A 16,709-nucleotide genomic window follows, 5' to 3' on the forward strand; every position below is an offset into this window, starting at 1 on the left:
GGGAAACATCGAGAAAACTTCCCACGCGGATGGTGGCCCCGACTTGTCGGCGAGAAAGGCCAATCGTCTTCCGCGCGCTGCAAAAGCCTGCCGCCGGGCAGTCTTCGGAGGACTTCCACGCGGCGAGTTAATGCCGCCGCATCGGATTCACGCGCGGCTCCCTCTATTTATCGCGGAACTACCGCGTCTGGCCGCATTCACCACCGCCGTCTCCCTTCTCTCCCTAACCCTGTATTCTCTCCCCAATCCTCTTCCAGCGAGCAATGGCGGGCCACGACGAAGGCGCGGCGAACAACGGCTTCGGCCGACGTTCCCTACACCAGTGGGAGGCGGGACTTCTGCACACGGCGGGCTACCCGGCGCCGCCGGACTTCCTCGCGCCCGGAGGATGGCGCCTGAGCGCGGGGGGCGTCTCGATCCCACCGCTTCCGGTGGGAGGCGACGCGCTCGACGCCGTGATCAACGCTATGCGAGTCACCCTTAGCGACGAGCAGCGTGCGGAGGAGCGGTACCTCCCCAACAACTACGACGCCTGGAACGAGTTCTTCTGTCGCCGACACGAACGGGAACTCGCAGCGTACGACGGTCCTCCCCCTCCTCCAGCGTGTAACAACGCCGCCGGTCGCCGCCGCTGGTGGAGCGCGTCGGGCCGCACGCTCGACAGTGTGCTCGCGCACATCGAGGGTGGAAACTCCCTCGTCCTGGGGATGCCGCCGTCGGCGCCGGCGCCGTTTCGGCATGTAGAATGCTGTTTTAAAATTTTAGTTTATGTTTCCATATGGCCGAATTTAAATACATTACGGATTTGGCCTATATATGTACGAAGTCGCCTATATATGTTAAATATCTCTAAATTTAGCCTATGTTTATTTCGTCTGGTTTTGTCTCAATTCTCCTATATTTGTTCAAATTGTACATCCACCCTGGGCTCACCGCTGGAAATATGTGCCTCCCTAGGCCAAATGTTACATCCATCCAACCCTAAATAGCGTCGAATTTCGGCTTGGGGAGTCCCAACGGATGGAGATACTCTTAAGGATGGACTTAGAAATAACTATTTCTTAATCGTCTATGAGATCGATGGAGTTGCAATATTGTTATCTCGCAATGGATAAAGCTTTAGCATTTTTGAAGAAAAGAAAGCTAGAGAAGTTTGATTGAAGTGGTCGAAACAGAACGAAAATTACAAGCATTTTGATTTTCTGAGGCGTACAGGAGCCTGACAGATGCAACACGCATGATGCACTTACTTAGAGCATCTTCAATAGTCGCTGTAAACGGCGATGCATTAAAAAAACGACTAGTTTGACGCGCGAGAGGTGCAAATTGATACTCCAATAGATGCTGCAACCGACCTGTAAGATAGAGCGCGGTGCAAAAACTCTATCTCGCGCACTATATCTACCGCGCCGAAAAGAGCGCGCGGCACAAATCGCACGCAGAAACAACTACCCATTTTTACAGCTCCAAAATTTAGAGCTTCTGTTGAAGATGAATTCTCGCGCGCGAAACACGGATGAAACGCGCTGCAAAGTGCTTTTACAGCGCCAAAATTTAGCGCTAGTGTTGGAGATACTCTTATTCCCGAGCTGTAAGCTACATGGAGTAGTACTAAGCTACTAGGTATATATAGTCGTTAACAAAGATGCATATGCTTGCCGGCTTACATGTTAAACGATGCTTATCGTTTGTATTGTAATCTGTCACGGCAAGATCTTCCTAGTAGTTTCCCTGTATAGTTCACCTTGTTAGTCAAGGAAGATCTTGACGTATCCCTTGTAAACTCTTGAGAGCTGTTTCTCTCCATATAAACACGGAGGCGACCCGAGAAAAAAGGGCAACGCTTAAACCCAGAGATAGAACTTTCATATGGTATCAGAGCTCCTTCTTCCAATCGCATCTAAATCCCTTCTCAAGTTTCGATCATGTCGTCGTCATCGGATGCAGCACCGTCTGGAGGCTCCCTCGAGCGGACCGTGCAGGAGAAGCTAACGAGGGAAAATTTCCTCGTCTGGAAGGCAGTGATACTGCCGGCGATCAGAGGTGCTCGGCTCTACGGGTACCTCGATGGATCAATCAAAGCACCGCCTGAAGAGATCACCGTCGAGCGTGACATTGGCGGCAAGAAGACCACGGAAACGGTGGAGAATCCCGCTTACGTAACATGGAACGAAAAGGACCAGCAAGTCCTCGGATACCTGCTGAGCTCTCTCTCCCGCGAAGTTCTGGTGCAGGTCACCGAACACCAGACGGCTCATACGGCCTGGGCAGCAATACAGGAGATGTATGCATCTCAATCTCGGGCGCGAGTCATGGGACTGCGCCGTGCTCTCGGCGATCTCAAGAAGCGAGAGATGAGCGCTCCTGTGTACTTTAATAAGGTCAAGGCGCTAACAGATGAGTTGGCCATGGCCGGCAAGAAGATGGACGAAGACGACGTCATCAATGCCGTCCTGAACGGGCTCGATGCTGAGTTCAATCCGTTGGTTGAGGCTATCAACGCCCGCCTAGAGCTGGGCATCACACTCGGTGAGGTTTATGCAATGTTTCTCGCTACTGATGCGCGCATTGAGTCGCAGAACGCCGACTCCAGTACTGGTGGATTCTCGGTCAACCTCGCTTCACGGGGTGGACATGGCGGCTATGGTGGAAACCGTGGTCGTGGTGGACATCGTGGTGGCCGTAATTCTCGTGGCTACGACGGGCGCAATCAAGGTCAAGGAAGTGGCTATGGACAAGGAGGTGGCTACGGGCAAGGGGGCGGCTATGGCAACAACGGCGGCAGTGGTGGTGGCCACTACAATAACAGCAGCAACAATTCTCGTCAAGGCAACCGCTCCCGCTATGAAGGACCTCCCTGTCAAATCTGCAACAAACCGGGACATCCGGCCTACAAGTGCTTCAAGCGGTTTAATCGCTCCTTCATCACCCCTGAATCTCAAGCAAATGTGGTGACCTCTGAGCCATCCTATGGAGTAGATACTAATTGGTACATCGACACCGGCGCAACTGATCATGTCACTGGCGAGCTTGACAAACCCGCGGTTCGTGATCGCTACACCGGGAACGACAAAGTCCACACTGCTAGTGGACAAGGTATGGAAATACGACATATTGGTCATACGTTTGTTCATACTCCTGATCGTCCAATTCATCTTAAAAATATCTTGCATGTACCCAAAGCCACGAAAAGTCTTGTTTCCGCCTCTAAACTTGTTTCTGACAATAATACTTATGTTGAAATTCACCCAAAATTCTTTTCTGTCAAGGATCAGGACACCGGGAAAATCCTTCTTCAAGGAAAGAGTAGTGGCGGTCTCTATCCACTTCATGATGAATCCACAGCCTCCTCGAAACAAGTCTTTAGTGCAAACGTACCTTCATCCATTCGGTGGCATTGGCGTTTTGGACATCCTTCGTTTCCGGTAGTTGAGCAAATTCTTAGAAGTAATAATCTTCCTTTCTCAAATAAACATGATGGGTCAGTTTGTGATGCGTGTCAAAAAGGCAAAGGTCATCAATTGCCATATCCAAAGTCTACTAGTGTGTCTAGTGCTCCTTTAGAGCTTATTTTCTCGGATGTATGGGGACCCGGTTCTTCTTCTGTTGGTCGCTTCAAATATTATGTTAGTTTTATTGATGACTACAGTAAATTTACATGGATATATTTACTTAAGAACAAATCTGATGTGTTTCAGAAGTTTCGTGATTTTCAACAACATGTTGAGCGTCTCTTTGATAGAAAAATTCTTGCTATGCAATCCGATTGGGGTGGAGAATATCAAAAGTTAAATTCTTTTTTTGCTCATATTGGCATCTCGCATCATGTATCATGTCCTTATGCTCATCAACAAAATGGTTCAGCTGAGCGTAAACATCGTCATATTGTTGAGGTTGGCTTGTGTTTGCTAGCACATGCATCTATGCCTCTTAAATTCTGGGATGAAGCTTTTCTCACAGCCGTGTATCTTATTAATCGGCTTCCTAGTAAAGTTATTCAACTTCAAAGTCCTATGGAAAAACTTTTTAAGTCTAAACCGAATTATTCGTTTCTTCGAGTTTTTGGTTGTGCGGTTTGGCCCAATCTTCGTCCATACAACAAACACAAGCTTCAATTTCGATCCAAGCAATGCGCTTTTTTGGGGTATAGTGGACTTCACAAAGGCTACAAATGTCTTCATATTTCTTCCGGGCGAGTCTATATCTCTCGTGATGTCACTTTTGATGAGACTGTTTTTCCATTTGCTCATCTCCATCCTAATGCAGGCGCACAGCTCCGCGCTGAACTTTTACTTCTTCCCTCTGTTCTTCGTAATCCCACTATTTCAGAATCAGGAGATGAACTTCGTCATGATCATATGTCTATTACCGCTGATTTTTCTGGTGAAAATAGTGTGCAGGATTCATCTGATGCAGAATATCCGCGTGGCAATTCCGAGGATGTTTTCCCTGCCGCGTCTGAGGAAGACCTCACCGCATCGTCCTGGGAGTCTACATCGCCCGCCTCCCCAGGTCACGAGCATGCACGACCAGCCTCGCTGGGTCAAGCTTCTCCTGTGCCACCACATGGCGACCCACTTGCTGGCACTCCTTCCCTGGACCGCGTCATGGCCGATCAGTCAGACTCCATCAGCCCAGCTTCCTCCAATCAATCACAGCCCACGGAAAATGCTGGATCAACATTGCTAGGATCGGATCACCTGCCTGGATCTGCTGTGCCAAATACTTCTCTTGTTGCTGATGTTGCGCCCTTGCGTCCTCATACACGTGCTCAAAGTGGTATTGTTTGTCCTAAAGAAATTACTGATGGTCGAATTCGTTGGTGTAAATTTTGCAGTACAGGTGAACCTGATAATGTGCATGAGGCGCTTGGTGATGACAAGTGGAAAATTGCTATGGATGATGAGTACTCTGCCTTGATGAATAATCAGACTTGGCGCCTTGTTCCTCGGCCCCTTCGTGGTAATATTATAGATTGCAAGTGGGTTTATAAAATCAAACGTCATTCTGATGGTACGGTTGATCGGTATAAAGCCAGGTTAGTTGCAAAAGGTTTTAAACAGCGGTATGGCATTGATTATGAAGATACTTTTAGTCCTGTGGTTAAGGCAGCGACAATTCATCTCATCTTGTCTCTAGCTGTTTCACAAAATTGGGTAATGCGTCAGTTAGATGTGAAGAATGCGTTCCTTCATGGCGTTCTGGAAGAAGAGGTATACATGAGACAACCTCCTGGGTACGAAGATAGTCAGCATCCAGGTTATGTATGCAAGCTTGATAAAGCTCTCTATGGGCTCAAACAAGCTCCGCGTGCTTGGTATTCCCGGTTATCTTCCAAGCTCTCTGATCTTGGTTTTCTTGCTTCCAAAGCAGATACCTCACTATTCTATTATCGCAGACATCGTGTTACTATGTTTATGCTCATTTATGTTGATGATATTATTGTCATCAGTACTTCGACTTCGGCGATTGATGCCGTTCTTAAGGATTTGCGCATGGATTTTGCGCTTAAGGATCTTGGCTCTCTACATTACTTCCTTGGTATTGAGGTTCAGCATATGCCACATGGTCTTATTTTGTCTCAACAACAGTATATCTTCGATGTGTTGAAGCGTGTTGGCATGGGGGACTGTAAAGGTGTTACTACCCCGCTTTCAACATCTGAGAAACTATCTCTCACAGAAGGAGAATTACTCGCTGCTGAAGATGCTACCAAATATAGGAGCATTGTTGGAGCTTTACAGTATGTTACTTTGACACGTCCAGATATATCTTTTTCAGTTAATAAAGTGTGTCAATTTTTGCATGCGCCTACTACCCTTCATTGGACAGCAGTCAAACGGATTCTCAGGTATCTCAAGCATACAAAGTCTCTTGGTTTAAAACTTGTAAAATCTGAGTCTACCTTAGTCAGTGCATTCTCGGATGCCGACTGGGCAGGCTGTCCTGATGATAGGAGATCGACTGGAGGCTTTGCAGTTTTTCTAGGATGTAATCTTGTTTCCTGGAGTGCACGTAAGCAGGCAACTGTTTCAAGGTCAAGTACAGAGGCTGAGTATAAATCTTTGGCAAATGCTACTGCTGAAGTAATATGGGTTCAAACCTTATTAACAGAACTTGGTATAGATCATCCAAAGGCAGCGTCATTATGGTGTGACAATCTAGGAGCAATGTATCTTTCAGCCAATCCAGTTTTCCATGCAAGAACAAAGCATATAGAGGTGGACTACCACTTTGTTAGAGAAAGAGTTGCTAATAAGCTCTTGGACATTAGGTTTATTCCTACAGGTGATCAAGTTGCAGATGGTTTCACTAAACCATTATCAGCTAGGCAGCTAGAGCTCTTTAGACGCAATCTCAACTTAGATAAGTTGTGATTGAGGGAGGGTGTTAAACGATGCTTATCGTTTGTATTGTAATCTGTCACGGCAAGATCTTCCTAGTAGTTTCCCTGTATAGTTCACCTTGTTAGTCAAGGAAGATCTTGACGTATCCCTTGTAAACTCTTGAGAGCTGTTTCTCTCCATATAAAAATACGGAGGCGACCCGAGAAAAAAGGGCAACGCTTAAACCCAGAGATAGAACTTTCATATTACAAACTAAATTAAGATCATATTTTCTTAGCTACATGCATGGTGCTGAATATATGAGCTTGATGCCATGCACTTATCGTACAGGCAGGCCAGACGACGGGAATCTTAATGCGGGTTCCGTGGATCATGGCGGCCGTTGGCCCCGGACGGAGGGTAGTCCTCCGTCTGCAGGTCCACCCTCCTCGCCATCACCATCTCCTCGTCGTCGGCCTGCCGCAGGGGAAGCCTTCCTTCCGCCGCCACCTCCTGATCCGGCGTCGATGTCGGCACCTCCTGCGCCCCACCGGACAGGACAACGGCCGCCAGATCACCTTCCCTGGACAGCAGCATCTTGCGGCTGCCGCTGGCCACCGCCGCTGCAAGGACGAGAAAACACAAGGCAAAGATAAGGAGCATGGCCTCCGGCGAGATGTCCGGTGAGCCGAAGAGCTCGATCAATCCGTACAGACCGTGAGCGAGGAAGAGGCAGGAGAGGAAGGCAAGCAGCGCCAGCACGAGAGGAACCGAGCAGCTCGCCTTCCTCATCTTCACCATGCGGCCGGCCGGGCTAATGGATCAAGAAGACTTCAGTGTACGTAGCAGCTGATGGTGTGTGCGCTCGGTCTGTGACAGACGGGCCGCCATTATATAGCGTGAAGTGACGAGGGTCACATCAAACCGAGGTCAAACAAGCAGGGTATGTGGCTTTCTTAGTTTGCAGTGAGCACCAAAAATGGCGGGACGAGCCAGGGCCACGACGCACACAAGTACAGTTTTGTGTGCATGAACGCACTGGCATCCACTACCGCCGTGCTGTTGTGTTGCGCCATGATCTCGATCGATCGATCCCCAATAATCCATCGGTCCTGCTCCTGCGTGAGTGCGCAGGTATCGGCCCGGGCTAGCTATTCACGTTCTTCTTAACTCGTGTCGTGTGGCGGCCTGCAGGTAGCTAGGGTAGCAGGTTGATCCAGCTGGAATCTCGTTCTGTGTTGTGAATTCTGGCACAAATCTGGTATACTACCATTAGCTAGCTAGCCTAAACTAGAGTGCTAAACCTAGCTAAACAAGGCATGGCACATTCTTACATGCCGGAGTCGGTTTAGAAGAATTGAGCTCCCCAAAATGCAATTTTTTTGCCTGGCTAATCTTACAAGACCGAGTGTGGATGGCTGACCACCTAAATAGGCGTGGGTGGCTCAATTGTGGACGATGCAACCAAGAGGATGAAACCGGAGTTTATCTCTTTTTCAAATGCCGCTTCACAATCCGAGTATGGAACATGATCATACATTAGTTTGGGCTCACTTCGATGTACACATCCCTATGGGCAAACGACGACTCGGTAAAGGAATGGTGAAAATAGGTTATCTACACTAATGGCACTAGAAGAAAATCCTTAGTGTCCCTCTCCTAATGCTCACTTCGTGGGAGATATGGAACTAGAGGAATGCTAGAGTTTCTCGAAACACTTCTACCATGCCGAGGTCATGGCCAAGATCAAAAGTGAAGCATCGGTATGGAGTATGGCGGGAGCCAAACATTTGGCGTCAATAATGCCGTGAGAGTAGGTTTTTGTTTTTGGAGCCCTTTTCTTGAGCTTTTGATAGAGACTTGGCTCCTTTGTAATGTTCAAGTTGTAAAACTCTTTCTTACTCAATGAGATAAGGCAAAACTTTTGCCTCTGTTTTAAAAAATGATCGAAGTATGAATCTACATGTAAAATCATGCATATACATCTCAACAAAGCAATTTTTCTAGGGGTGTTACCGATCGGCCGTCAGTTTTTTTTTCTCTCTGTGATTCATTCTTTGTACTCCCTCCATCTATAAAAGATGTCTTAGATAATTAGAAGTACATAATACGCAAACTTCGCGATTAAATTTTAATATTTTTAACTTGGTCGTTTTTTAATGGTGGATATTTGACCGATAGATCAAGTCGTCGCTAGAATTCCATTTCCGTGTATCTCACTGGTGCCGCGCTGCCGGGCACAGAGAATATTTGCACTACGTACGGCCGAAATTCGCAGTGCAGAGCACAACTCATGCGCGCAAGTGGAAATATGGCAGTGCATGTGTGTGTATGCACGATATATCACAATCATATTGGGCAGTACCTAATTTCTTTCGGCCACACAAGACGTTCATACTCGACCAAAGTCCTGTCAACTCCTAGAACCGCCACTAACAAGCACATCTACCCATTGCTTTCTTTCGGAGAGAAAAAGAGTCTGAAACAACTTAACTTCTCGTTGTTCTAGCCAAATCACACCTCGCACGTAACACGTGTGGACAGATCCAGAGACAGAGCTAAGTTAATTTGGTTTAAGTCAAAGGACACTTATCACCAAGTACGCAAATATGTGAAAACCAACCTGAGGTTGGATATCTAGGAGAGTGGTCATACCTCTAGCCCACCAAAATTCAAACCATATGTTTTACACTTGCGTGTTTTATAGGTGGCGTTTTCGTAACAAGTTGTATATGTTAACTTCGCCAATCTCAAGACCCGACTCGTGGGTTCAATATTTCGGGAATGCTTGTTGCAGTAGGTGTTTAAATACGTTGCCTAGCTCTTTCCATCGATCAGTTTGGATTTTTGAAATAGTTGGCTAGCGCATACGTTTAATATGGTATTAGAGCCAAAGGGTTCCAATATCAAATTATGTCCAACACACTATTAAAATAAAGGCGCGTGCTTCCATAGGGACCCCCAAATCTCAAAACAGTGTAAACCACCGAAGAGGTATCTCAGTGAGTGAAACACAAGAACAATTGGGATTAAACGATACCTGTTCGGGATTAAATGCATGAGATTAGGTGAAAGCACGATACCTCTTCGGGGGGGGGGGGGGGGGGGGGTACAGTGTTTTGAGATTTGGGGATCTATGGAAGCACATGCCATAAATAAAATAGTTAGGAGGAATCAGAAAGTGTTAAAATACTTTGCCTAGTTTTTTTTTATCAGTTTAGACTCTTGAAATAGTTGGCTAACGCATAGGTTTAATAGTAGGATGTACACCGTGTCTTCATAAGACGAGTGTAATTTTTTCTAAAAAGAGTGCAAACAGGTACGCGCAGCGACAGAATACCATACGGAAAAACAACGTACATGCATGCAACTCACGGATACACCGCACTAATTAACCAATCCCTTTGGTACCAGAAGAAATTCACATGCCTGAATGCATGATGCGTGGCAGCCTGGCAGGTGTCATGCCCACTAAATATAGTGGAGATTTTGGCGAGTGACAAGGTGAGACAACTCCTTTTCCCTTACACGGATGATATGGTGGATGCGCTAATCACTCGCATTGTTACCCACATGCATGCGCTCATGGCTGCGCGCACTGCTACCCGATGTAACTCCACAAACACCACTTGTGCCGAACATGGCATTGCATACGGTTCCGGAAACAATGTCTCATGTCTCCTTTTTTTTTGTCCGTTTTCGAGTTGAGCTCAGCAACGGCCTCTACAAGGTCAACAAGATCTTCCTCCAAACAAGCTTTCGCCCCGCTGATCAACAAGATCTTGGCGAGCAAGAACTGAAGAAGGGTGATCGGTAAAGATGGCGGTGAAGGCTGATCGACAAGAGACGAAGATATGCTTAGCGGGAAGAATCACAGAGTGCTTGATTTCATGATCATCCTTCTGTTTTTCATCCATCTTGTCTAGACCGTAAAATGACCATTTCTTTTTTAGCCGAAACAATGGAGTCTTGCTTGATTTCTATGCATCGGCAACTTAGTTTATGATGAAAAGCAGTCTTGCATGACATGTGTTGTCTTGTAGAATATGTAACCAGATGGTCTCATTTAGTCAGGCTGGCCTGAAACAGAATGGAAAAAATATACCAGAGAAATACTCCATTGCAGTAGTATCTTAGTATGAAAATTTTTTTAAGCAAATGAATATTTTGCTAGTAATGGATTCGTTAGATGAAATATTGCTGTAAATACCATAAATTCTTTTCACTAGGGTGGCCTGTTTAGGCTGGGTAATTTTTCTTTTCTCTTGAGTGTTCTTTCTCAAGTTTTCGGATTTACTTATTTATTTGTGTATCTTGTTTTGTTTTCATGTATCCTCAACATATAATTCTGGTGTTATTTTTCAATGAAAAAATCCGGGACTTTTTACTAGATCCAGGATTTTTTTTTGTTGGCTCAAAAGACATTCTTTATTTCTTTATTTTTGAGAGAGGGCATCAATATTTTTTGTTTAATAATGGGAAACAGTCTATTTTAGAGAGAGAGAGAGAGGGAGAGGGAGAGGGAGAGGGAGAGCATGCACGCTTGTTATGACCTATGAAATAACCTCCATGGACGCATCGTTGTCGAGCGAACCCCCGAGACGAGGTCGTCCCATCACCGGTGCTTGGCGAGGTGAGAGATGAGGCTCTCCGCCATCTTCTAGGTCACCAAAATCCCTCGCACCGCCCTCTCTCTCCCAAGTCCTGCAAGGCCACCCCCTCCTTGGTACCATGTGAAACGACTGCCCTCCCTTTACCAGAAATTTCTACAAGAATATGACACATCCATGGTACCTCTGTATATTTTGCTATCGCCCCTCTCCATTACATAGGATGGTTTTACCCTTCGCACTTTAACCGCCACGTCCCAACCTGGCATGGATGAGACAGCCGTCGCGCCTATGGACCGAGAGGCTTATACACGAGCAAGGCTTATAATGCAGACATAAAACTGCACACTGGATCTGGAGAAGCTCATATGCATCACTTTTACAAGTTTATTTATAATTTATATGATTGTCTATAATCGGTTTGCTGAGTATGAATCGTTGTACTCACCCCAACTCCCTATGGTTTTTTAGAACACATACGTCATTAGCGGATGACCCCGTCATCGGAAGATTTAGGTTCGACAAGGGTGGAAAGCGATTTAGAGAATTTAGTTGTAATTTTTGTGTAATTATAAAGAAACTTGTAATTTGTTGTATATGGGCTTCTGAGATCCACCGTGCTGGTTTATGCCTGCATTTCTAGCCATGTGTGAGTATAACCCTCTCAGTTTATAGGCGCGCGGCGGCTATCTCGGCATGACAGTTAAAGTATACCACTAAATTTTCACGCCCTTAGACTGGGCCTAGTCGTGACAACTACCACATAAACATTAAAGGCTCAAAATAAACACATATTTAAAGGCTAAAACAAAGGGAACATGTTATTCATTCACTTTGGAAATACACAATTTCTGCTACAAACTAGATTATCTGTTTAATTACCCTCCCGTTGCACTAAACCTACGCTTTTTTCCATCAAGTCCAACATTGTTATCTTCAGCAAAAGAATAAAAATGGCAGGGGTGAGTATGACAACATACTCAGGCAGCATACATGGAAAGGAAAAGGTAGATGGCACCGGATCAAAGTAAAAGAATTAATGGAGTCAAAGATAAAGTAGCTGGCAAAATAAAAGAAGTTCAAACGAAAGGAAGAAAATACTGAGGAATCAGACGTGACTCAAGCTTCCCAATCCAAGAGTTAAAGGGATAAAATTCCACATTTTTACACTATGCGGAAGGGCACTCTAAAATCGACAGTCTCGACTACCTCCACCAACCTAGTAAATAAGTGCTCTTTTTCCCGCAAAGCCCTGGACACTCTAACCTATTGATGTCGATCGCTTCTGCTGATCAATCACCGACATTTTTTCGAATAGAGGCCGTCCCCAGCGGAGAACATAGGTAGTCCCATACCTATACTGTGACCGGAATAATATATTTGCTGTCGTGATACCAGAGTTCTATCAAACAAGGATCTGCAGCGGGTGAAATCATCAAGAAAGGATGACCAGCTTCTCCACAAAATAAGGTTGGTCATATGTATATGCCACCATGGACCTAGGAAGGACCAGTGGTTGTCACGCAGTGTATAAAACAAAATAACATTTAATGCTACAAGATCAAGTATCAGCAAGTGACATGCATCAGACATATCACTAGAAATCAAAAAGTAATGCACAACTTAAATAATATAAGGCGCAACCGTACGCAGGTAAAGATGAAGCATCATGGCAGTAGGGTGATGCATGTACTACCGTAATTTACATGCTTGCATCGGATGATATGCAGAACCAACCACAAGAGATGGTGTGCATGCAAGAATCAGAAGCTAAAAGCAAGGTAATCAAATAGCTCGATTAATAGCTTGAGAGAGAGATAGCAAAATGAACAAAAGAGAGATACGGAACGCATGCTTGCCTGGTACTGATTTTCTCAACACTGACAACAACATACATTAGTAGAAAACAAGCATTTCGTTCAAAGCTCCTGGTAGCTTTTGTCCCAGTTAAAAAGGAACCGGGACTAATGGGCCACATTAGTCCCAGTTCGAACGACGCGGGTGACGGAACCCTCTAGCCCCGATTCATTTGAAGTCTTTAGTCCCGATTGGTATTATCAACCGGGACTAAAGGGGTTGCGGCAGAGCGCGCCATGCCCCGAGCTCTTTTAGTCTCGGTTGGTGTAATACCAACCGGGACTAATGGGTCATCTCTATATATGCCCCGCCCTGCTCAAACTTGTGAGACATACTTAGCTTTTTCTTCTTCTTAGCACAAGAGGTGTATGTTGCTTTGCTCTCTCTTCTTATGCACAAGAGGTGCTCGATGAAATGCCTAAGAGCATTTGCCACTTGAGTTCACACAAAACAAGCCGCACTTAAGCTTTCTCCTCTTTATTCCCTTCTCGGTCGAGGTTAACAACTTTATCCTTTCATCCGTCATTGATAAAATACATGTGTGTATATATACATCGCTTCACTATTCATGATGTTCTGTAATGGTTTTTGATAAGCTTAATTATATAATGCAGATGAATCGGCATTGGATGTACAGTGACTGACGCCATAACGAGTTCATTGCGGACCTGAAAATTTTTACCGGTGTGGCTGAGGAAAACAAACGTGATGGTTTTATGCATTGTCCATGTGTTAACTGTGAGAATAAGATAAATTACTCTTCCTCGAAACCCTTCACACCCACCTAATGCGGTCCGGTTTCATGCCAAACTAAAATTGTTGGACCAAGCACAAAGAATGAGGGGTTATGATGGAAGATAATGAAGAAGAAGAGGATGAGGATAACTATCCCATGTTCCCTGAATACGGTGATACTGAAGCGGGGGAAGCAGAAGATCAAGAGGCATCAGATGAGCTTGCTGATGATCTTGGTTGGGCCATTGTTGATGCAAAGAGAGACTGTGAAACTGAAAAGAAAAGGTTGAAGTTCGACCAGATGTTAGAGGATCACAACAAATTGTACCCAACTTGCAAAGATGGCCAGAAAAAGCTAGGTAGCACACTGGAATTGTTGCAATGGAAGGAAGAGAACGGTGTGACTGACTCGGGATTTGAAAAGTTGCTGAAAATAATTAAGAAGCAGCTTCCAATGGGTAACGAATTTCCCGCCAGTACGTACGATACGAAGAAGGTTGTCTTCCCTCTAGGATTAGGCGTGCCGAAGACTCCACCGACTCTGCGCCTAAGCAGACTCAGCAAAAGATGAAGAGTACCGCGGCAACTACTACAGCTGCGAAGAGATCCTCAGATGCGACGAAGTCTCCTCCCAAGTTACCATACGAGAAGACTGGTGAGGAACTCGACACTATCTCATGGGAAGATGTGAAGCAGTATATACCACCGCATACAGTGATGCACTTTGCCGAGACACGAGCAAAGCCAACTGAGTTGGCAACATATTATGACCGCTCTCTTACACGGTCCTCGAGAGCAGATTTTGAGCAAAACCATGGAAGTAGACCAGAAAAAGGAAAAACAATTGCCCAGCTCGGAGAACATTAAAACAAACCTCAACCCCCTTGGTCGTGCACTCCTATGATGATCCAGAGGCGGCAGGAATGGTCACACGGTTGGCTAAAGAACTTGGTACAACCGATCAGTACGAAGGTTACTTCCCAACGGATGAATTCGCATACATATACAAATACAGGCAGCATCTCGTCAAACTTGGCCAGCTCCCGCATCTACAAACACAAATGCGAAAATTGCATGACTTGTTCATGCAAGCCTGTAGGGAGTCGAAGATCATGCTCATAGTGGAAATTAGAGATGAGCATTACTTTTGTGAAAACGAGGAGATAACCATTGAGTTTGAAGAACTATTTCAGTTATTCAATTAAGACACCCTCGATAAAACTCTCATGAGTTGCTACTGTTTGTAAGTGATTTATTTCTGTAATTAAGTCTCTAGCTCAGCTTGTTCATTGCACTAACAATTATCATCACTATATTCTTTTATACGCTATATATTATGCAAAATGAAGATTCTTGAATGCAAAATAGGCAGACTCTATGCAATTGGGTTCATTGACCCAAATACCGTTCATCAAGTTACGGTACAACAATTCCCCAAGGACACAGAGGATAACTTGCTAATGTTTTTACAAAAGCAAGAAACTAAATCGAAAATATTCTTTCCATACAACTTCGAGTAAGTGTTACTATCTTATACACATTCGATTTTGGTTAGTCGATGTTATGTCTAACTAATCCTCCGAGTTATACGTGCGCAACTTTCACTATATTCTGCTAATCATTCAGCTTGATAAAGTAGTAGTACTTGTCATGGACTCAAAACGTATAGACCATGGGCAATGGGCGGACCTGAGTGCAATGCTCCAGAGATAATTTCAATCATTATCGCCCTGTATCGGCATCTTCTATTTATTTCCTATTATCAAGTAATTAATAACTCTTTTACTCATTTTTTCTTTGTCGGCCAGGGCTTGGAAACGATTCGTCATGACTGCTAGGGGTGAATGGAAACCGGAGCTTACATTTCAAGATCGCGTTGTAAGCTGTACTATAGCTATGTCCGTGAATCTCTTTGACTTTTGTTTTAATACCATGCATTATAATGCTTAATTATTAGTTTGATCGAACCATATTTTCGTAAAGTGTTTGAAGCAGGAAGCCGGGAATAATTTATGTGGATACTACATTCTACCAGTTCATTCGCAAGATGGTATGTCATCGGGAGGCAGAAAGGGCTATACATGCCCTTCATGTACATGAACAATATTTCACAATCTTATTTTATTACCATCAACTGTGTTTAGTTTCATTCATCTATATTGATCTCCTTTTTAAAAAAATTAGATGAAACATGTGCGGAACACTCTTCTAACGGTGGATCGCGTACGAGCAATTCAAGAGGAATTGGCGGGATTCTTATTTAGGGAGGTCATAGTTTCAAATGGAAAATACCATCGGGAGTTTATATTTGGACATTAGAGACAATAGAAACCGTAAAGAGGATTGACTTTATATTGTAATATGCATTACGTGTACTGTATTTCATGACGATGTCTATATATTCACGACGATGTTGTGGTTCCTTGAATGATATATGCATGCACATTTGAATGAAAAACATAAAACCCTGAACCTCTGCTGCGGCGGAGAAATTGCTATTTTCTCTACCCTACGCTTGACCTTTAGTCCCGGTTCGTAATGCACTTGAGAATTTCCACGAATAAGTATCAAGATAATATGTAAATGCAAAAAAAATATTTTAAATTTCTAGGAACTATTAAATGGTATATTTTTTATTTTTTAAAATAGGTGCGCCTACACCCATGTCCACCAAATCCATGTCGGCATGCGATGCAGCAATGAAGAGAAGAAAAAAGAAGCAGGCTCCGTCCATCCAAGTCTGACCAAGCAAAAAATTGATTGATCGATATATGCTGGTCGATAAATAAAAGAAGCTAGCGATCCAAAAGAAACGAGGCGGAAATACGTGGTGGAAGTGTGGAACTCAGGTTCCAGTGAACCTGATAAATAGGAGGCTCAAAAATCGGTATTTTCATGTCTCCACAAATTCCAAACAAAATTCTTTGCTTGTAGAGGACGCCCGTATGTATGTACGTGCCAACTTTTATACCAAAATATAAAAGTATGTAACTTAGGTAAAATTCACAAGTTTCAAATGAACAGTCTAAAGGAAACTTGCGGCTCCCGACATTTATGTAACTTGGTGGTCGAATAAATATATAACTTACTACTAGACTAAATTTAATGGGTTCAAGAGTACCTATTTTCCAAAAAAAATCGCTTATGAAACGAGGCATCAGAATGACTTGACATGCATCAA

General features: G+C 44.5%; 2 protein-coding genes across 2 annotated transcripts; one reads left to right on the plus strand and one right to left on the minus strand.

Moving 5' to 3' along the window:
* The first annotated feature begins 1,925 nt into the window (after positions 1-1,925).
* Positions 1,926-6,377, plus strand: LOC139838005 (uncharacterized). The gene is made up of 2 exons (XM_071827356.1): positions 1,926-3,096; positions 4,267-6,377. Exons 1-2 carry the CDS (start codon positions 1,926-1,928, stop codon positions 6,375-6,377), a joined length of 3,282 nt encoding a protein of 1,093 aa, XP_071683457.1.
* Positions 6,378-6,598: 221 nt separating this feature from the next.
* Positions 6,599-7,188, minus strand: LOC127342528 (uncharacterized). Its single transcript, XM_051368489.2, has 2 exons — positions 7,043-7,188; positions 6,599-6,949 (listed from the first exon to the last, which is right to left on the minus strand). The coding sequence occupies exons 1-2, from the start codon at positions 7,125-7,127 to the stop codon at positions 6,699-6,701; spliced, it is 336 nt and encodes a 111-aa protein (XP_051224449.1). The 5' UTR covers positions 7,128-7,188; the 3' UTR covers positions 6,599-6,698.
* Positions 7,189-16,709: the final 9,521 nt, after the last annotated feature.

This window comes from Lolium perenne, chromosome 3 (genome assembly GCF_019359855.2).
Source record: "Lolium perenne isolate Kyuss_39 chromosome 3, Kyuss_2.0, whole genome shotgun sequence".
Lineage (NCBI taxonomy): Eukaryota > Viridiplantae > Streptophyta > Magnoliopsida > Poales > Poaceae > Lolium > Lolium perenne.

What these genes read in the sequence shown, in the direction of transcription:
- LOC139838005 (XM_071827356.1), top strand. Translation starts at nt 1,926, where the DNA reads ATGTCGTCGTCATCGGATGCAGCACCGTCTGGAGGCTCCCTCGAGCGG. An exon ending in CCACACTGCTAGTGGACAAG is followed by an intron (nt 3,097 to 4,266) that starts GTATGGAAATAC and finishes ATCCTAATGCAG; the next exon opens with GCGCACAGCTCCGCGCTGAA.
- LOC127342528 (XM_051368489.2), bottom strand. Translation starts at nt 7,127, where the DNA reads ATGGTGAAGATGAGGAAGGCGAGCTGCTCGGTTCCTCTCGTGCTGGCG. An exon ending in CTGCCTCTTCCTCGCTCACG is followed by an intron (nt 6,950 to 7,042) that starts GTCTGTACGGAT and finishes TCGTCCTTGCAG; the next exon opens with CGGCGGTGGCCAGCGGCAGC.